Source organism: Mugil cephalus, chromosome 8 (assembly GCF_022458985.1).
Source record: "Mugil cephalus isolate CIBA_MC_2020 chromosome 8, CIBA_Mcephalus_1.1, whole genome shotgun sequence".
NCBI lineage: Eukaryota > Metazoa > Chordata > Actinopteri > Mugiliformes > Mugilidae > Mugil > Mugil cephalus.
In genome coordinates this window covers 25,421,430-25,442,612 of record NC_061777.1, presented here as the reverse complement: position 1 = coordinate 25,442,612, position 21,183 = coordinate 25,421,430, and the positions used below count along the sequence as shown (strand labels likewise).

General features: G+C 39.4%; 2 protein-coding genes across 3 annotated transcripts; both read right to left on the bottom strand.

Moving 5' to 3' along the window:
• Positions 1-1,719: 1,719 nt before the first annotated feature.
• LOC125012338 (P2Y purinoceptor 2) lies at positions 1,720-10,505 on the bottom strand. Of its 2 annotated transcripts, none has more exons than XM_047592232.1 (2): positions 10,397-10,505; positions 1,720-2,929 (listed from the first exon to the last, which is right to left on the bottom strand). In XM_047592232.1, exon 2 carries the CDS (start codon positions 2,898-2,900, stop codon positions 1,923-1,925), a length of 978 nt encoding a protein of 325 aa, XP_047448188.1. In that variant the 5' UTR covers positions 2,901-2,929; positions 10,397-10,505; the 3' UTR covers positions 1,720-1,922. The 2 variants fall into 2 exon arrangements, with proteins under 2 accessions (XP_047448188.1, XP_047448187.1); XM_047592231.1 differs by lacking the exon at positions 10,397-10,505 and adding an exon at positions 7,884-8,250.
• A 107-nt stretch (positions 10,506-10,612) lies between these two features.
• On the bottom strand, positions 10,613-21,091 carry nelfb (negative elongation factor complex member B). The gene is made up of 13 exons (XM_047592229.1): positions 20,631-21,091; positions 19,637-19,797; positions 19,446-19,545; positions 16,362-16,592; positions 15,980-16,165; positions 15,768-15,880; positions 15,585-15,687; positions 14,937-15,032; positions 14,220-14,362; positions 13,756-13,862; positions 12,950-13,091; positions 12,695-12,803; positions 10,613-11,107 (listed from the first exon to the last, which is right to left on the bottom strand). The coding sequence occupies exons 1-13, from the start codon at positions 20,730-20,732 to the stop codon at positions 10,949-10,951; spliced, it is 1,752 nt and encodes a 583-aa protein (XP_047448185.1). The 5' UTR covers positions 20,733-21,091; the 3' UTR covers positions 10,613-10,948.
• Positions 21,092-21,183: the final 92 nt, after the last annotated feature.

Here is a 21,183-nt window from a genome sequence, read left to right as displayed (position 1 = left end):
CACCACTAAAATATTAAAATTATGTTTAAAATAATATCTATTAGATTTAATTGTGTGAACCTGAATAAGTGAGTGAGTAAAACTAAATCTGGAATTGTTGTTAATGGTTTGATTTGAATAGGGTGTATTTTATGTCAAGTAGACACTAAATACTATTAAATGAACCCACTGTGCATCTACTAAATGAAACAAACTTAACAAATTCAAGCGAGTTGCTCTATTCAAGTAGTGATTAAATCAAATCAAGTCAAAACAACTTTATTTATGGAGCACCTTTCATACAAATGTATTACAGCCCAAGGTGCTATACACATCGAACAAACAAATAGAAAACAAGCCCACAGAAACCTCACACTTCCCACCCCCACGCACACAAACACATGCACATACACAAACACATGCACACACACAAAGGAGCACAGGGATATAAAGAGCACAGTACGTAGTAATTAAGTAGTATGAGTTTGTGAGTTTGCATTTTTTTTTTTTTTTTTTTTTTTAAGTAAGGCTAACTTATTTGATTTTACAGTGTGATTGTCTGAACGGTGTGTGATATTTCTGTTAAGAAATGAATAAAGATAGATGCAGATACTTTAAATGTTATGAAAAACGATGGTGGAAGTGAAAATGCACTTTCATCTTATAAATAGCCTATTTTCTATAGCAAAAAATATATATTAAAAATATGCACTAGTGTAAGTTCCCTTTGCTCACAGTTTTACTTTTTGTATTTGATGTGATGCTTTGCACCTCCTGCTTCACTAGAATATTTTTTTTTCTATTGACTGATTGATGTATGTTTTCAATAAAGTTCGAGGAAAAATTATAAACTAAAAATAAAAAATGGTTTGAGAGTGCAACTGTAATGTAATATCTCAATAAATAAATAATGTGAAAGTAAAATAAAAAATTAATGCCTTCAAAACAGTTTAATTATATTTCAAGCTTTCAAACACTGAGTTTTTACTATCTGAAACTTGTCCCATATATTGAAAATATTGCATGATATTTATGCCACAGATACTTTTGATAATAAATTAAAATCAGTTTATTAATCAATCATTTAATTAAAAAGACATTTCCACCATCCTCAACTGTATTTTGTATTCCGTGCAAATTGGAAGCTGACATAGTAAGTTAAGACAGTGAACATGTAAAGTAATAAAATATTATCAGCAACTGTGAAATATATAACATAATTTAAAAAAAAAAAAAAAAAAAACTTGTAAAGAAAAAAACTATTTGGAGGTTTTAACTAATACATTCATTCATAGCTTCCATTCCAGTCTGTGTGAGTTTGATACATGGGGTATGTATGATGATAACATTTTCCTTTGTTTGAGAACAAGCACAAAATGCTGTTGGTTGTATGTCAATTTGAAACATTTCTTTAGGCTCCATTGCCATTTTGGCAGACATAATGCAGATTGCCTTATCAAATACAGTTCAGTGACAGCATAGGTAAATAACCACATATTCAGTATCTGCTGTATGGTATTTAGTATATAACTTTTCAACACATTTTCCCAATAACCCATGGAATCATTCTCCAGCATGTTGTAATTCTCCAGAAGATTGTTGGTACAAACCTGATGCGGCAAAAATAACTAAAAGTAAATAAAGTAAAAACCCTTTAAAAGTTTGTCCAGATACAAAACAGAGGATCTTTTTAACCACAATTACATTTATAAAGTGTTTTGCCGACCCTTCCATCCACTCTGAACTCTTTAAAATAATTATTTACTTTTGCTACCATCATAATTGCTACGACCACAAGAGGGCTCTGTCTCTTAAAGCATAAATCTTAGTCGTTCTAGGCCTCTGAAATAATGTTTAATGATCAAACACAAACGCGTGGAAAAACAAGGCAACACTTTCCACCAGATCTTTAAAGCGAACCCGTTCAGTATGAATTTTAAATTTTAAATCTGATTGCCAGTCATTTCTGAATCGCTTCTGTTCGGAACATCTCCCTGGCCAATCCTGAGAGATTGAAAAGCGTCTCGAAAATTCTGTGACCCAAAGCAGTACAACAGAGGATCCAGGCAGCTGTTCACTCCGGCTAAAATCCATGTTGCATAATACGCTGTCTCGACTTGCTGTAGAGTATGGCATTGTTGCGGGTAGTATTTTTTTAAAATGACTCCCACGGTTCGTACCACGTTCAGGGGCAGGAAGCACAGAAGGAATATCACCAGACACATGCCTATCATCCTCTGAGATTTCAACTTGACTTTCAGACCTTTGGCTGAGTTGATGTTGAGGCGTGTTAGGGTGTTTGCGAGTCGCCCATAGCAAACTGCAGACACAAAGAAAGGAAGTAGAAAGCCAAAGATGAACAGGATGAAGTTAATGGTGAAGTAGGTGTCTGTCAGTTTCTTCTGATGGATGGTGAGGCACTGACTGTGGCCTTCCTCTCTACTAGGAGGAAGCATGAAACCATAGACCAGAGACTGGATCAGTAGCAGAAGCCAAACTCCTCCACAGAGCTTCTTGATAAAGTCCTTCCGTTTCATGAAGGAGCTCCTGTTGAAGTGCACCACGGCAGTGTATCGATGGATGCTGATGAGAGTGAGAAAAATCGTGCTGCCATAGAAATGCGAACTCAGCAGGGAAATCTTGACTTGGCACAGGAAGCGACCAAAGGGCCAGTCGTTGCCCATGGCAAAGTACACCGCCATCATGGGAGTGACGGGGGTGGCGAGGGCGTCACTAAGGGCGAGATGGAACTGCAGAGTGGTTCCAGAGGTCCAGCAGGGCATCCGGCAGCAGAAGACCCACAGGCTGAAGATGTTGAGGAGGAAGCCCACAAAGAAGACAATGCACAGGAGAACGACGATGGACACATGCTGGCTCTCCCCAAGACAAGACACGGAGGTGTTGTTGCTACTGTTGTTCATCTTCTCCAACCTATTCTAACGTCTGGCACCTGTGAGAAAAGCACAGAATCACACTTTAATACAAAAACTGCAAGTACAATTTTATATTAGACCACTGACAGGAGAAGCAAAGAACATTGATCATCTCGTGACAGTTTCTGTGTAGAGGTTGCATGCTCTCCCTGTGTCTGCATGGGTTTTTTTCCGGGTACTCCAAATCTTATTTCATTTTATTTTACTTAGACGTTTAATGAGCAGGGACATATGCATCAAACACTATTTCATATAAATGGAAAACAGATGTCGTGCATACAGGTATCTGCACATGGGTAGCCAAAGCTAATTTGCAACCCATGTCCCTGGTTAGGCCTTTACCAAAACCTCCAGATAAAGTTAAAACAACATAGAGTCATTAAAATGTTGTGGTTCCAGAGTTTTACCGAAAAGGATGACTGTCGAATGTCATTTGCTATTGTATAGTTGTCCTAGAGTATTTCTAGGGTAAGGTTGTTCACACACTTGAAAATAAGTTTTAAAAACGAGAACCCTATAAAACTGTCAAAACTTTATATTTCTTGATAATTGGGCAGTGATGCCATCATACTGGTTTTTGATACATTACATTACTCAGTGCCTAAAAAGGACATGGTTGTTAGACCAATTGGTGATTCCATATCATTGTGATTGGTTGTCTGTATCTTTGTATTAGTCCTACAATAGACTGGCAACTTGCCCAGGGTGTTCCCTGTGTCTGTCCTGTGACAGCTGGGATAGACTCCAGTTCCCCCGCGACCCTCTAGAGGAAAAGTGGTTGCCGAAAATTCATGATTGAATCTTGTGACAATTCAGTATTTTGCTGGGTAATGTTTGGACATTGCATTCATGCAGATGTTACTCAGACATGTAGCAGCCACCTAGACCAGGCCAGGAACCCTCACCCCATATGACGCTCCAATCCCCAGCAGGATTCAGCCTGACACAGACACACCCACAAAACGCTCTTTGAATGATCCATAGAGCCCCCTCCCCTCAACCCATAGGACCTAAAGACGCCCACTAACAACATCCTGGTTCCAGACACCATGTCCACACCCATGTCCATTCTCTGATGAGTCACTGTTGAGGACTCCACTGTGGAGGCACAAGATAGACCTATACAATATTTGGGGAAAAATAAATTATATTTTACTTATTTTGTATGTATTTTATTATTTTTTGTTTGTCATGATAAATGATACAACATATTACCCAGAGTTGTTTTGTTGTTATTTTATGTTTGTTGTATTTTATGCACAGTTTATATACAGTGGTCAGGTGTCATGCAAGAAAAATACTTATTGTTTGTGTTGCTGAGGAACTGAAGCAGAGTAGTTGTGTCTTACACCTATAAATACACACACACAGTCGTAGTGTTGCTTCCCTAAACAGAGGTTTTCTGACATTTTACTGTGGTAATATCAAGTTAACCACAAAAACAGTGAAATACTTCCTATAAGAAAAAACAAGATTGCTTCAAACAGTTATGATCAAAATCGGGAGCGTAGTCATTTACTCAAAACAAACCGAACATACAGTATTGTGTCTCACTTGTGTGTTTTTTCACCATGATATTTTAGTAAACCTTTAGCGATCCTGGTTTTAAGGCCATTGTTAATTTTATTCAAGTACATAATTTTAATTTCTTTATGTTTTAAAATGTTGGCGTTCTTCTTGTCTATTCAGCCTAATTCAAGACTTACGAGTCTATGAGTTAAAATTGAAGGTTTTGTAGGTCATACTCCTTGTTATATGTTTGCTGATATGTTTGTTCCTTATAAGCCTAGGGTCCATGTTGTTAACAAGCATTTCCAATCTGAATTGTTTTTAGAGATCCTTTTCTCTTTCTAAGGCTTAGCCAGGGGCAAGGTACAACAGTCTGCCAACCACTGTTCCAGTTAACTACTGGACGCAGCTCAAGGCAACACCAATCGGATGCATAATGGCATCACAATTCAAATCAAAAGACTGGCCCAGAACTAAAATCCTCCACTTAGAAAGTTATGACACAAAAGGGTATGCAGGTGAAGAGATTGGTCCTTTGTCTCTCCACAACAAGACCCCTAGACCTGGTCAAGCTCCAGGGTGCAGGTGTACCCTACAGCTCCCACTGCAAAGTCTTTGTTCAGGTCAAAAAGAGCTCCCTTTGTGGAAGCTGTCAAAACAATGTCCATCAATGTTTGACACTCCATCTGAGAGGTTCACAGCAAACATGGTCTTCCTGATATGTAAACTGACAGGTGAACAGCAAATGACTCTGACGACTGAGATGGTATGGCAGAACTTGAAATACCTTCTTCTTCCTTCATGTGGTTTCAGACCTTACTGCAAATGTGCAATTACTCATTGATTCATTTCTTTCAACACTACTTCTCTATTTTTATTTCCTGTGTGTCCACAGTGTGAAAACATTTGTTGTCCATACATGCAACATCCTTCCTTACTACCAAGTTCGAACATGTACAGTAAAGGTATTTGTACCTTTCCAGATTTTCTACATTCCTACTCAAATGCTCAAAACTCAAAAACAATACTATATACATTCTCTATATGGGTCAAAGACGTATAAGGATTTTAAAAGTAAAAAAAAAATCTAAATCAGCTGCTATTAATAATAATAAAAGAACAACAGTACAACATCAAATCAATGCCCAAAAACCTACAGCTACTGAATTGATTAACATGTCCAGTCTGTCTAACAGAGGACATGTCCTGGGTAACAGAATACCTTTGTTATCCAGGAAGGACATATCGTTACCCAGGAAGGACAAAACAACTGTTTTTCCTTCATAATCGGGCACTAACTGGGTCTACTGTGTAAAACTTTAGCTTAATCTTCAACACATCAATGTCATATTTCACATGAAATAGGTCATTTTAAAATGTACAAATATTATAAATGTGTTATTAGCGTTATCCAGAAAGACACATCATGGTGGTACATCACGTACCACTGAGCGAAAAGGTCAAAATATCAACATTTTAAGAGAGATTTACTGACATTGTTATCTCTTTTGGGGTCCTTCAGAATCTGTTGGCTGATACAACACCCTGTAACATGGCTGTCCAAATCCAAATATGGTCATATAGCCACTTTATGTGTGATACACAGGAAGGACATTTGAGAATCCAAAAATGGGGACAAAAGTATTTCTTGAATAAAAATGTAAATGAGCTTAGTGTTGTTACTTTATTTGTAGGTGTCATTACAAACACCAACACAATTATGCCCCAGTGTATCATTAATGCCTTTATTAAGATTTTTGACATTTTTAGCATAATTTTGTACTTAGATCTTTAGCCCGGACGTTATCCGTTATTTTGTACTTTTGAGCTAAATAAGTCCTTAAATTTTAATTTCTTACAGTAAATACTCATATGAGCAAGTAAAGTGGGGAGAATTGAGTAACTAATTGTACTTTTTAAATTTTTTTATTAATTTTTACTATTATAAATATGCCTCGGACACCAGAATTGACATGTCTCATCTTTGACCCATATACAAGAGAATTCTGTTATAATTCAGACATCTGTCAGTGAACTAAAAACTTTGGAGAAACTGGGTCATGTAGGGGACTTATCAGTCTTAAGGCTGGATATGGCTTTAGAAGTTTCATCAGGAAGTTTTTTTCTTCCTCACTAGTGGAGGGTGATTCTGAATATGTTTGTGTTTTTTTACATCTGTGGGCTCATGTATCAATTGAAGGGAGTGAAGCTGGACCCTCTGGCGGTGGTGTCAGACAGGAGAATGCTTCACAATAGAATAAGTATGAGAATGTAAAAATGTAAGAAATATATATATATTTCTTATATTTTTACATTCTCATACTTATTCTACTTTGGGTAGGAGCTGCTACTGTAACGAAAAATAATTTCAACCAGGGATCAATAAAGTAATTCTGATTCTGATTTTGATTCTGACTGACCTAGGTACGGGTCTCAGATATGGTGTACTATACTATTATTCATAATCTACCTTCCTCGAAAAATATTTTCTGTAAACATGAGGTACATTTTCATTCCTACACGGATGACACCTTCTATTTGTCTACAAAGCCAACCTGTACTATTCCAGCCCCTGCCCATTATGCCTGTCTAACAGTAATTAAATCCTGGTTCCCTTGCAACTTCCTACAAATGCACAGCAATAAAAGAGAAGTCCTTGTTGGCTTTAAGTCTACTCTGGCCGAAGTTAACATTTTCTCATTAAACATTGCTGACTTCACTGTAGTTCCCTCCCCTCGGGTTAAGCGTCTGGGTGTCATCCTAGACAGCACTGTATATCTGGAAACACACATCAACAACGTGACTCGATCTTACTTCCACTTCTGCAATGTCAATTGACCTCGCCCATCCCTAACACAGACCTGCTTTTCTTGTCTTGCGTGCGATGACTGTTACTCTGTTCTCTTTGGGTTACCGTCAAGTTGTTTCCACAAACTTCCAAAACACTGCACCCTGTATCATCACTCAAACTCCCTCCACGGACCACATCACCCCAGTACTGTAGCAACTCCACTGGCTTCCAATAAAATCCTGCTTTGAATACAATGTTGAATTACCTTCAAGTCCCTTCACGACCAGGCTCCATCATGTCTATCTGAACTTCTCCAATTATACACACCCCCACATACTCTCAGATCCTCCTCAGCCACACCAGTCATATTGCACCACCTGGTCAACTCAGAGGTTTCACAGGTGGCCACAAATAAATTGTTTTTGTTGTTGTATTACCAATACAGACTGTACAGTTTGATATTTATTTTCCATTTATTTTATTAACTTTTTTTGTACATTGTGTTAAACCAGTGTATGTGAAATCCACATAAGCCTAATTATGTCACATAATTAAAGAATGGAACTGCCATAAGACTTTAAAGATTACAATACAAACATAGTGGAAAACTAATTCTTTCAAAAATGATTCCATCTCACAGAGTTATTCTTTTTTTAAAAAAAAGTTCTCACCTCAGCTTCAGTTGTCCTCAGCGCTTTGAGTCCAGTAACAGTGACTGTTCCTGTCTCGGACTGCCTACTTGTGGAGCCGTCAGAGGTGGCATGCCCAGAGGTCCACAGACAACATCCTTTTTTCAGTTTTACGCAAATGCTTCTCATTTTTTTAAAACTTGTGTACATTTACAGACTTTTAAAATCCATGACTTTGTTAGAAATAAGGTAAATGTCTTTTCTCACAACGTGTTCAGCAGGTCGAAAATACACTGAATGGACTTTTCTGCTTTTTTTTTCAGTGAGCCAACTTTAGTGCATTAGCTCATCAAGCAAAAGCATCTGCTTTGAAATTAATATTAATTTAATTCCTCTCTCAAGAGGAACTTTATCAGGTCACATGTCTGCATGGTGGTTATAGCACCATTAAAGATCATCTGCTCACCCCCAGTTGCTCCCAGTGCAACTGGCACTGGTGTGGGTGCTTGTGTGAGTGAATGGGTGAATGTGTCTCTGACTGTAAAAGCACTTTGAGTAGGTAGAAAAGCGCTATATAAAAGCAAGACCATTTATTTCATGTCAAAAAGAATATTTTAGGTTCTGACATCCGTACTTTAGCATTTAGGCACAAAACCATTTTAGTTCCCCAATAGAAGACAGTGTCTTTGAGGTGATGACTTGCAAAGTCATACCTATTTGGTCTTGTTGTCACTTGGAAGTTGAGCAAAGTCAGCATATAATCCAGCCTGGCTGGTGGCATTCACAAAAGTATGCAGTCATTGCAGTAAGAGCCAGAAACCTATTTTTACCAGTGACAGTTGCATTGATTTTGTACTGATTATGTGAGAAAGGGGAAGACTTGTGAAAACCGTGTGTCCTGAGCTAAGGTCAAAGGGCTGTGTCTGCTATGTTGGTTAACCAAAGGGTGAAAAGAGGCGGACTGGGACACAAATTAAAGAACGTATGAATGATATCACTGGATCTTGTGGAACCAAGGAGACCACAGTTTAACATTATAAGAGTGTAAAAATGAATTCAGGTGAAGGCATCATATTAATACATGGTATTTAATTCACATATCAATATAGCATCTACTTAACTAGATCACATTCAGCACCACTGAACAACAAAGTCACTTCCTGTTCTTGGTATTACTGGGGAACTGAAATGGAAGCTGATTAGAGATGTGGTATAAGTCGTATGTGCACATGTATATAAATACACAGGGGAAAGCGCTTACCAAACACATTTTTTACATGTGCAATTGTGAGACGCTGTTTTTATCATAGTTTCAGATCTTTTATAATCTTTCTCCACAACCTCCCATGGTGCTCTATGGAATTTACACAAGAACTCCGGTAGGTCCAAGTCAACGTTTTCCTTGTAGAAGAATTTTCTTTCAGCAGGCAGCTGGTTTAGCTTTGGTCATTGCAATCATAAGATCTATGCAGATTAGCCATAGTTTTCATAACAGCTATCATGGCACTTGGCAGTGGGTAGGACATATTTGTCAGCATGTTGTCCTTGAAAATGATGCAGGAACAGAAGGCAAGTGGAAGCGTCTGAGGATGTTTGGGTGGAATTTTGTTGTCTAGATAACTGGGTTGGAGCATCTCCCTAGCTGCAGGTGTCATGGAGTGTTCCTGGTCTGCAGGAGCAGCCAAGGATCACTAATGGACATGGGGCACAAATGCTGGCCGGTCTGATCTGATCCAAGAGACGAGCTACTGGAGCTCAAATTGTTAAAAAATGGTAAGGCTGTGTCTGAAACAGTGGTATCACAACACGCAACGCCTGTCTCTATAGGGCCGTGTAGATTTTGACTAATGGCTGGGTGTGTGCGCATCGCTTATCTGAGGAACACATGGAACCAGGATACACTATGGGAACTAGGCATGCCTTGATTGACCAGAGCCGTTCTGCCAGAAAAATGAGGGTCTACACAATATTAGGTAGGCAATATTTGTTTTCTTCACTGTTTCCTGTTTACAGCATGCCGTGCTCTGATGCTGTGTTGGATTGTCGCATTTCTCCTTTTGAAGGCTTCAAACTATTACAAAGTACAAAGTTCTGTATCATGCAGATACAGAACTAAACTTAATACATCTGTGAAGATTATCTCATCCGGGCAATGGTTTATTTAAATGAACACAACTAAAACAAAGACTACTGGACCAGTTTGGGTTTTCTTGGAAACATTTCCCCCATTCGCAGCAGGTTCTTTTTGTCCATTAATTAGTCATTAGAATACCTGCAACTGTGGGGAAAAAATGGCGAGTTCGCCTGAACAATTTCATCTACTTGCTGGTGAGTGTTGGGTTTTTAACAGGCTCTACAACAACAGGTCACACAACAAGTTTACACCAACCAAGGACATCCTTAATGAAAACCCACACTGCCTTACCTACAAGGCATTTAGAACTGAAGAAGCCACGAAAATAAATGTAAATAACGACTGTAAATTGTCACTTTCCAAGTCAATAACCGTTGGTAGTAGATGCCTGTGAAGAGCAAGTAATTCAGAAATATCTTACCACAGCTGAAGAAGTCTTCGGTATGCTCTACAGAGTGAAACAGTTTCTCTTTCACACTGCATACATATGTTGTTAGTAGGGGAGTGTTCAACACACATCACACCTTTTTCCTGTTGTAGTTAAGTGCTTCTGATCGGGTCATTTCTTAGAAAAGAGGTTTTGTAAATTCCCTCAAGATGTGGCTGCCCCTTTTACCACAATTAAAGACCTATGTAGTATTTGTAAATAATCATTTATTTACAGGGTTCTTGCACTATTGAAGGGTTCCAATACAACACACACACGGGCCAGTTACATATGAAAATACTATATATCTGGAGACTGATGCAAGATGACAAAATTTAGAAAAGAGAACTTTTTTTGAGTAAAATTGTTTGCCACTGGGCTACAGACCTGGAAGACAAACACCTACAGAAACTAAACCTCCATGAAAAACAGTCATACGTCAAACAAAACTATCAAATGTTCCGTGTTTAAAAAAACTAATGAACCAGCTGGAAGTATTTACAGTAAGTCACTGATTAAGAATTGCCTCGTTGTTTCAGCTGCGTCTCAGAGAGGCGTGGTTGGGGTGGAGGCGGTGGCAGGCATGGTCACCGGGTGAAGCCCCAGGTCCAGGGATGGAGTTTCATCTGGTGGTGGAGGGCTCTTCTTCTGGGCCTCCAGCTTCTCTGTCAGCTGGGTGTACAGCTCCTTCAGCGGCTCACTGCACTGTGGTCACCAGGAACAGAGACACACAAAGACTCAGCACATACAACTCTGTACTGAAGACATTTATCTTCATCTTATATTTACATGTGAACTGATCTGAAACAACAATCTCAAATTCAGAGAATATATGTCTGCATCAGCCTGTGTGACGATGCCTGAAAGTGATGTTTGATAAGACAGCTACAGCTTGAGCAACTTTAACTGCCTAAATACTTGAGTTGCCTGCAATGGTGTAATGTTTATCATGTTCAAGTCCATATGAATGGTGCCACCATGTGATATTCACCACCTCGTAACCGGTCAGAGTTCTGACATTTTCAGAAATTATTTTAATTAATATATTGTTATTCAGTTTCTATTGATTTGTTTGTCGATTTTATACACTGAATTGTAGTTAATTTAATACAGTAAAAGTTCATTAAAAAAAAAATATATGAAAAATATAACTGTGAGACTATCAGCAAACTGGATGGATCTCCAATGAATTACATTAGGTCAGTTACTTTAAAAGAGGTAGTAAATACTTTTGTGATCACTTATTTTACAATATACAATATAATTTTATTTAATTGACACTGCTTTGTTAAAAAAATTCACATTCTTTTTTTTTTAAGTTTTGTGGAAATTTGCAAATTATTTCAAAAGTAATGAAAGTGCAAAACTGTTGATACTTTTATACTTTTTATAGACAAGTTCCAGGATTGCTGAATCTGAATAAGTAGTAAACTAGGCTGAAATATAAAAACGCAGCTTTTTTTTATTTTTATTTCTGACTGCGCACAGATGCTCCAGGAGGTATTCAGGCCTGTTCCCTTTCTGCTTGTTTTACTGAGTTTATTTAAAGAATAAAATACATTTTCTCATCAATTTACACAAAATAAACATAATCTACTTTGGAGAATAACTAGTCCAAACACTATTTCTGGTAAATACCAGATATAGCTCATCATCTGCCAAATGCCATCTCTACAGAGAAGCATGGCGGTAGCAGCATCATGCCATAAAATTGCTTCCGAGGGACAGTTGTCAGAACGGGGAAGGATGAATGAAGCTAAATGCAGAGGTCACTTTTTAGTATACTGATGACCTAGAGGAATCAGGTTTTGAGTTCAGTATTGACTTAAGGACTCTGAATAGCCTGTTTGGAAACATGTAACAAAATGTTTCTGTTTTTTAGGCTGTTCAGCATGAGTTTGTTACTATATGACTATACTGTCTGACAGGAAAATAACAGTTTGCCAGCTACTTTTGTATATTTTTCCATAACTTTGTGATTAAAATTTTGGATTACACTTTTTATTTCTATTTTACTTTAATCTAATCTCATTTTGTTTTATCTTTCTTGTGTTTACTTGTATAAACAACAAAGCTACAGTGACAAAGTAATTTCCCTCGTGGATCATTAAAGTCTGTTTAAGTCTAAATGTACACCACTAAACAGTAGAAAAAGTGATTGGGATCTGAATACTTTCTGTTTTAAATGTTTGTTTCATCATATATTACTGGGGATAGAACTGGGAGACTTCTTCCTAATTGTACCCAGCACTGCAACATCTGTTGTTGTATGAATATAGAAAGGAAGTCTACCTGTTTTGGAGGTTCAAGAGTTTTCATTAAGGTTTCCATGTATGACGGCAGGACTTTGTGGTGTAAATGCAGCAACATCCTGAGGCTGTGTCTGTGGACATTCTCTTTGCTGGAAGATATTCAGACAGAAACAAAAAGAGTCAATTAAGACAATGTGGATACAATGCTGTCCACTTTGTTTGTGCAAGACTTTCTATGTCAGAGTACAGATCTAGGCATCTAGCTAGAGAACATGTTCCACTACAATCAACCTACCTGGAGAAAGACGTAAGGAGGAAGCCATCAAAAACAACTGAGCAAAACTCTTCCGTTCCAAATTCATCGGAGAGAAGGGTGAGGTGCCCCGTTAGCAGGTGCAGGAAGATGTCACTGAAGGCCATGTCGTTGTAGGTCTCCACTGTGGGGGTGAGTGAAGAGCAGAGATCAAACAGATGCTAACTCAACGGCTCAAACAGGAAGTTTTCAGATCAATGATCCAAAACATACTGTATGACGCAGGAGTTTTTGATGGTTACGGTCAAGTCAGTCTCAGTCTCTGACCAGATTGAGCTGCATTTCACATGCTGAAGTCAAAACTAATGTATAATGTATAAACTAGTGTACGTATGTTTTGTATATGTATGGACGGGTTGATGGCTAATTTCGCTGGTACTTGTACTAGTGACAATAAAAGGATCATATCATATCATAAAGACAGAATGACCCACAAACAACCTAAGACAGCTACAGTAAAGGCAAATGAGGACTGATACACTGACTGTACAGTCACTGTTTTCAGGGGCTCAAATAATTCCCGACATGTTTTGTGTCCATGTCCATGGGGTCCTTCAGGAATTATTTGAGCCCCTGAAAATAGGGACTGTACACTGTACACTGCATCTCAGTGGTCTGATTTCACTTTTATTGTTGTGGTGTAAAGAGACAGACTGGTGAAACGTTTTTCATGTTAAAATTGCAGAAGTTCAACAATATTTTCATCTGGTAAAAAAAAAAAAAAAAAGTGTCTGCAAAAGTGGTTTTAAATAATATGCTTTCAGATATTTGACAGGAGTGACACTCACCCAGAGTGGGGATTAACCTCTGTAAGGCATTCTTGTTCCTCAGTTTGGCAATATGGAGGACGTAGTAGAGACCCATTTCACAGGCCACTCTGTTCTCCTGCAGGTACCTGAGTGGCAGCAAGAAAAACTCAACTAAAGCATCTTTGGTAATTTACAGTAGCCACTTCAAACTGGGAAGTCAAATTACATATGTACAGTAATTTAAACTTCACAAATTAATCTACTGCATAACTTTAACCTCTTTGCCTCATTTTAAATCTATTAAAGGTTTTTCCAATACACACAGTAGCAATCTGTGCTCTTGAGAACAGAGGGACATAAGACTATGAAGTAAAGGTTAAGTTTTTGGTCAACTTGTAAACACAATCTTCTCACCTCCCCTGCAAAGGAAGCGGTAAGAAGAAGATACTGACAAAGAAACATCCTTTGACGTCATGCCAGTCACCTTCCTGCTGTGTTTCTACCTGTTGAAGGCATCTGGCAGGGTGGTGGGGTACGACAGCGAGCTCTTCTCTTCACTGGGTAGCTTCTGTTCTACCGTGAATGTGTGATCGTCAACAACCACGGACATCATTGCAGGCAGGAAGCGCGTCACCACCTCTGAGTCCTGAGGAAAGAAACAGTGAATGAAAATGAAATATGAAATGCCCAGTTTGTCCGTAATCAAAGGATTCACATTTACTATTGAAAAATGAGCTCATTAGTATTCCACGGTAGCATCGTACATAAAAGAGCCCTAACTATTGACCAAGAGGTGAGCAAATTAAAAGTTGCTACTGCTGCTGCTGATGATGATGATAATGACAATGTCAAAGGCGAGCATTTTTAAAAATCTGAATAGCTGATTAAACCTAACCTCCATAAGTACTGGTCTCCATTATATCAATCAAGAAATCACCATATTTGTGTTATAGAGCTCCATGCACTGTCACCTTAGAAATGAAATGGACTTGCATTTGTTTTTTCTGCGAAGGACTGCTACTGGCAACCATTTTCTATCCATCTCTTTTTCTTTTTCTTTTTAATTTAGATCCCTGCCCAATTGTAATTTTTGGACCCAATTCTGGCGAGTAGACGAATCAAATCGAAGAACAATCAACTCAACTTTCAACCATCTTCATACAGGTTGTTCTACGAAAACTTGACGCACAGGTACAGCTGAGGTGATGGAGAGTACGCACCAAACGAGGTTCCTTGAAGACCTGGCTGTCTATCATGTCCCACGCTCCTTGACCCAGTGACAGCATTCTCAGCAGCAGCATCAGGTCTGGACTGTCCTGTTCACAGTGATGGATAGAAGCAATAACTAACATACATTTAATGAAGGTGGGAGAAAAATAAATCACTCCCTGTCTTTGACATATCACGGTCTAATGAAATATACAGGCTCTTGTGAAGCAAACATCCTCACTCCTTAAAGATCTTTCCTTTTTGATAAGAAGAGTTAGGAGTGACTCAAGTAACCCTAACCATCCTTCAGTTATACTGTTAGTGATCTAGGCTGTCGGGGAACCTTAAGAACCTTAGCAACGCTTTCTTTTCTCTTCTGCTTACAAATCATTAATTATATCTAGATACTGACATTAAAATGCAATATGACAAATGTAGATTCACCATGTGTTGGCTATAATAAAGGCCGGTTGTGTCTCGGTGCACAGCCATAAACTGCCTCCACAGTAAAATAACTTGATCATCTCATTCCAATATTGTCCACTCAGCATTGTCAGCAGTCCTTTTTGCTTCTTTAGCAGCTGTCAGTCACTAAAATAGCACAACATCATCAGCACGATGTTGTTTTTTGCTTGTGTCTTCATGCACAGTGTGCTCACCCTGGGTAAAGCATCCTGACTCAGCAGCTCTTGCAGGTTTCTCATGATACTCAAGACCAGGGTGTTACAGGCAAAAGGGTCACACAGGATCATGGACAGGTCCCTGGAGAGCACAAAAAGATAATTCAAGTATTCACCAACAACTCATGAACTTGCTCATAAACTTGCACCTCTCTCTGTTACCCAAGGACTTGCTCTTGTCCTTTCTTCACTCCATCCAGGAAACCTTGTAGCTCTCTGGCTCGCTTGCCGTCCACAAACTTCTCCCTGATGCAGGCATCTAAACACCAAGTGAACTGTCACAGTAGAAAAAAAACTCATGTAACACAAAGCTTAAACACGGCATATAGAGGATTTGGTGCTCTTAATCCAACCACCATGGTTTCTGTCCTCACCTTATGGCAGGGGTCAACAGAGCAGATCTCACTGATGTCCAGGTCGTGTAGAGACATCAGCAGCTCTGCTCTCAGAGTGCAGTAGTGAACGTTTCGCGTTCGCAGGAAGAGTGTCCGTAAAAACTGCAGCACCATGTCATACAGCTTCACATTCTTTCCGATCATCTGGGTCAGCTTCAGAACCACCTGCAAAATACAAGGCACCAGGACAATTACAAACACTGCACGCAGGACGGATTTGATGTGACCGACACCTTCTGAGGGTATCGTTTCACTTTTGCCCAGAGTAAATTAAAAAAAAAAAAAAAAAAGAAGGCAGAAAATTGTCAACAGACAAATTAAAGGCGATCTTGGAATGGAGCTCATGTGTGATGTGACTCACCTCGCCTTGACGCCGTGTTTTAGGAGAAGGACTGAAGAAATTGTGCAGGATGGAGAGGTCACTGCTGAACAGTGCGGCTTCCTTCTCAACAATGTACTGCTTTAAGAGTGGAGAGACTTCATCTCCAAACAGAGCCTGGTTGTCCTGCCAGATCTGCCTCTTCACCTCCACAGCACACACCTTGTACAGCTCTTTGTCAGCCATCACCATCTTCAGTTTCTTCTCTGGCACCTGCAGAAAGGAGCGTGTGATACATATGAGAGGTATTCTTGACCTTTTAAGATAGATGTATGTCTATAAGCCGCAGTCAACATCTTTCAGATGGACTGTCATGAAATCAAGCCCAAGAATCCCAGCAATACACCAGGGAATAAATATCTGAATATATGTTTTAAATGCCACGGTAATGTGTCCTCCATTTTTCACCTGAACAATGGACTGAGAGAAGCTGGGCCAATTTTTTTACATTCACACTCTCTGACTGGTCGGTTGTCCTTCCAGCTGTCTGAGAAGGTGTGTCCATATTTGTGACTGGTAGTGTATATGCCACTGTGTGTGTACAACCAAGTTCAAGGGCTGCAACAACGGTGTCAATAAGCTTGGAGCACACTGACGCTTCATGAAAGTGTCATTTGAACAGAGAACCATTAGGCTTAGCCCTGCGATAGGCTGGCGACTTGTCCAGGGTGTATCGTGCCTCTCGTCCAATGCCAGCTGGGATAGACTCCAGCAACCCCTGTGACACTAGTGCAGGAATAAGCGGTATGGAAGCTGAGATGAGATGAGACCATTAGGCTTAGAAAAAATGACAGACCACAGCATCACAACTGCTATGTGAGTGCATCTCAACGGACAATCCTTGCTCTGACATCAAAACAACAAAGCAGCAGTGTCAGTATTTGGACTATTCCAGCAAGTTTAGTCTTCGTTGGTTGATGAGCACAGACTGGGGGTAGTTGTCATCCGACAAGATCCTGACAAAGACCCTCTGGATCAGATGCTAATGGTTGCTACAGTGCACAGACATATACAGGTGCTGGCCAGTAAATTAGAATATCATCAAAAACTTGAATTATTTCAGTAATTCCATTCAAAAAGTGAAATTTGTACATTATATTCATGCAATGCACACAGACCGATGTATTTCCAATGTTTATTTCTTTTAATTTTGATATTTATAAGTGACAACTAATGAAAACTCCAAATTTGGCATCTCAAAAAATTAGAATATTGAAAAGGCCAATGAAAAAAATGTTTTTTTTAGAAATGTTGGCCAACTGAAAAGAATGAACATGAAAAGCATGCGCATGTATAGCACTCAATACTTAGTCGGGGCTCCTTTTGCCTCAATCACTGCATTAATGCGGCGTGGCATGGACTCGATCAGTCTGTGGCACTGCTCAGGTGTTATGAGAGCCCAGGTTGCTCTGATAGTCGTCTTCAGCTCCTCTGCATTGTTGGGTCTAGCGCATTGCATCTTCCGCTTCACAATACCCCATAGATTTTCTATGGGGTTAAGGTCAGGCGAGTTTGCTGGCCAATCAAGGACAGGGATACGGGTCCTTGAACCAGGTACTGGTGGTTTTGGCACTGTGTGCAGGTGCCAAGTCCTGTTGAAAAGTGAAATCTGCATCTCCATAAAGTTGGTCAGCAGCAGGAAGCATGAAGTGCTCTAAAACTTCCTGGTAGACAGCTGCATTGACCTTGGACCTCAGGAAACAGAGTGGGCCAACACCGGCAGATGACATGGCACCCCACACCATCACTGACGGTGGAAACTTCACACTGGACCTCATGCAACGTGGATTCTGTGCTTCTCCGCTCTTCCTCCAGACTCTGGGTCCTTGATTTCCAAAGGAAATGCAAAATTTGCTTTCATCAGAAAACATAACTTTGGACCACGCAGCAGCAGTCCAGTCCTTTTTATCCTTGGCCCAGGCGAGACGCTTCTTATGCTGTTTCTTGTTCAAGAGTGGCTTGACACACGGAATGCGACAGCTGAATCCCATGTCTTTCATGCGTCTCTTCGTGGTGGTTCTTGAAGCGCTGACTCCAGCTGCAGTCCACTCTTTGTGGATCTCCCCCACATTTTTGAATGGGTTTGTCGTCACAATTCTCTGCAGGGTGCGGTTATCCCTAGAGCTTGTACACTTTTTTCTACCACATTTTTTCCGTCCCTTCGCCTGTCTGTTAATGTGCTTGGACACAGAGCTCTGCGAACAGCCAGCTTCTTTAGCAATCAACTTTTGTGTCTTGCCCTCCTTGTACAAGGTGTCAATGGTCGTCTTTTGGACAACTGTTAAGTCAGAAGTCTTCCCATGATTGTGGAGCCTTCAGAACAAGACTGAGGAACCTTTTAAAGGCCTTTGCAGGTGTTTTGAGTTAATCAGCTGATTAGTGTGGCACCAGGTGTCTTCTATATTGAGCCTTTTCAGAATATTCTAATTTTCTGAGATACTGAATTTGGTGTTTTCATTAGCTGTCAGTTGTAATAATAAAAATGAAAATGAATAAACACTTGAAATATATCACTATGTGTGGAAGGAAAGTATACAGTATACAAGTTTCACCTTTTGAATGGAATTACTGAAATAATTCAACTTTTTGATGATATTCTAATTTACTGGCCAGCACCTGTAGACCTATAAAATAGACCTATGAAACAAAACTAGCTTGATTTTCATTGACGTCAAGCCACTAATGTTAAATCAAGATGATAATTAAATGCAAAATGTAGTAAAGGACTACACTGAATAAATATTTATCTTTGTGAAGAAAAACTTGATAAAGAAAAGTTTAAAATTCTACATTCATAGATTTCCTGTTGGCAGGTTATGTTTATTATTTAGAGGTGAGTTTTTAGAAAATAATTAATAGGTTAATCATTTGAAAAACTAAACGTTGTTTTGAAAGACTAATGGTCTGAGTATAAACATGTTGAATTTCTTTTTTCTCTTCTTGTAGCCTACATGTGACTGTACACATGTTAACAGGCTGTGATCCTGACGCTACTGAATAAGCGTCAGTACAGCAGCAATATAACATTTAGTACTTTTTACCAGCTGAACAGCTGGAAATACTTGCCTTGGGTAGATGCTTCAGCACCTGCATTACCACTGGCTGAATGGACGGCATTTTAACAAGTGGAAAGCTCTTCTCCAGCAGCTCTTCAAGTTTCCCATATCTGTAAATAGACGGAAAGAAAAGAAAGAAAGTCACTCAAACTGGGACTTTCCGAGAACATAACTCAAAGTCAGAAACAACCGGTCACACACCTGTCCTCGTCCTTGCCCTCTGCGATGGTGGCGACGCGCTCCATCAGCTTATCTCGAAGCTCATCAAAGACAGACTGGTGAAACTCCAGCCGAGGGGTCCCATGGAGGTCGAGGAAGGGAAGAGCAGACTGGAGTGTTGGCAGCAGGATGCCATTTTCCATCTGCAGTCATGGGACACATTGACGATTCGTCAGAGATTAGTGTTACTCGCAGACGCTCTTATCAGAATCTCACAAATACATTCTGAACTTCCTGCTCTGCATTGTTCTTCTTGGAGCCATAGGTCTTGGTATTTATGTGATTTCTCTCAAAGTTGTCCAGCCATCAACATTTCATCAAAGTTGCTCAGATCCTTCCACTTCCACGTTTTTCCTACATCTAACATCAGCTTCTGGAAGAAAATGTTCACCTGCTGCCTAATATATGCTACCCACTGAGAGGAAACACGGTAACCTGATACATAGTCACAGTGACTATAAACAGCCATGACTTTTTGTTGTGTTATGGCGAAAAAAAAGCGCATTCTCTGCATCTGAATTTCTGACTGTAGCTTTTTGGTCACCTAACAGTTAAACTAATTATGAAAACAAAGGGGCAATATTAATACTTAAAAACATAAACTAGTTTGCATATGTATAGGCACTCATACAATAGTTATATATTAATAGTTAGATCCAACTTTATGTGATGGAGTATTATTATGGATGTAATATTCCGTCTGAATTCAGTACTATTCTGAACACGTTTATTCTAATGACAATATGATCTTTAAAGTATCTTTAAAAAATGTGAATTTATCAGAACGGACCAACTTCATTAACTAACAGTTAAATATTCCAATTGTGTTGGATGTAATATGCATCTTTCTCTCACGGGGTGCCAAAATTAACCTCATGCACACACAGCGAGTATGCCGATTAAAATTATTATTACTACTCTTTTAAGCAGTCATTTCTGTTGGGGAATAATAAGGCCCGTGTTTCTGTAGCGTTACCTGAAACTGATCAATGGCTTTCAGAGGCTCTGTGCAGTTGGTGAGAGTTTCTTTGAGGTCCTCGCCGTTTGATATCCCGAGCTCAGGCAGCCCCGCGAACATGGTTCCGGTTTATTCATCAATTTTAGGATTTATATATTCGCGAATAATATATTTTAACGTAACCGTAGCAGCCGAAATTTAAACGCTTGCTACAACACACAACAACACATTATTGGGGTTTCCGCTGTGGTATCCTGTGTTGTAACTATGTAAACAGTCCGTCAGAAACACCAGCGACGACGAACGTTCCGTAGTTCAGCGGGAAATTCTTCTTTTTCTTTCTTTCTTTCTTTCTTTCTTTCTTTCTTTCTTTCTTTCTTTCTTTCTTTCTTTCTTTCAATAGAATAGTAGCGCAGTAAGAGTTAGATGCATTTGTACAGATGGTGATGTTTTCTGCTGTACTATGTTGCGTTGTAACCGTGTAAAACGTCAGTCAGAAACATTTGTAAGGACAACAGTTCCGCGGTTCGTGTTCAGCGGGAAAAGGAGGGCTACAGACTTTCTTTCGTTC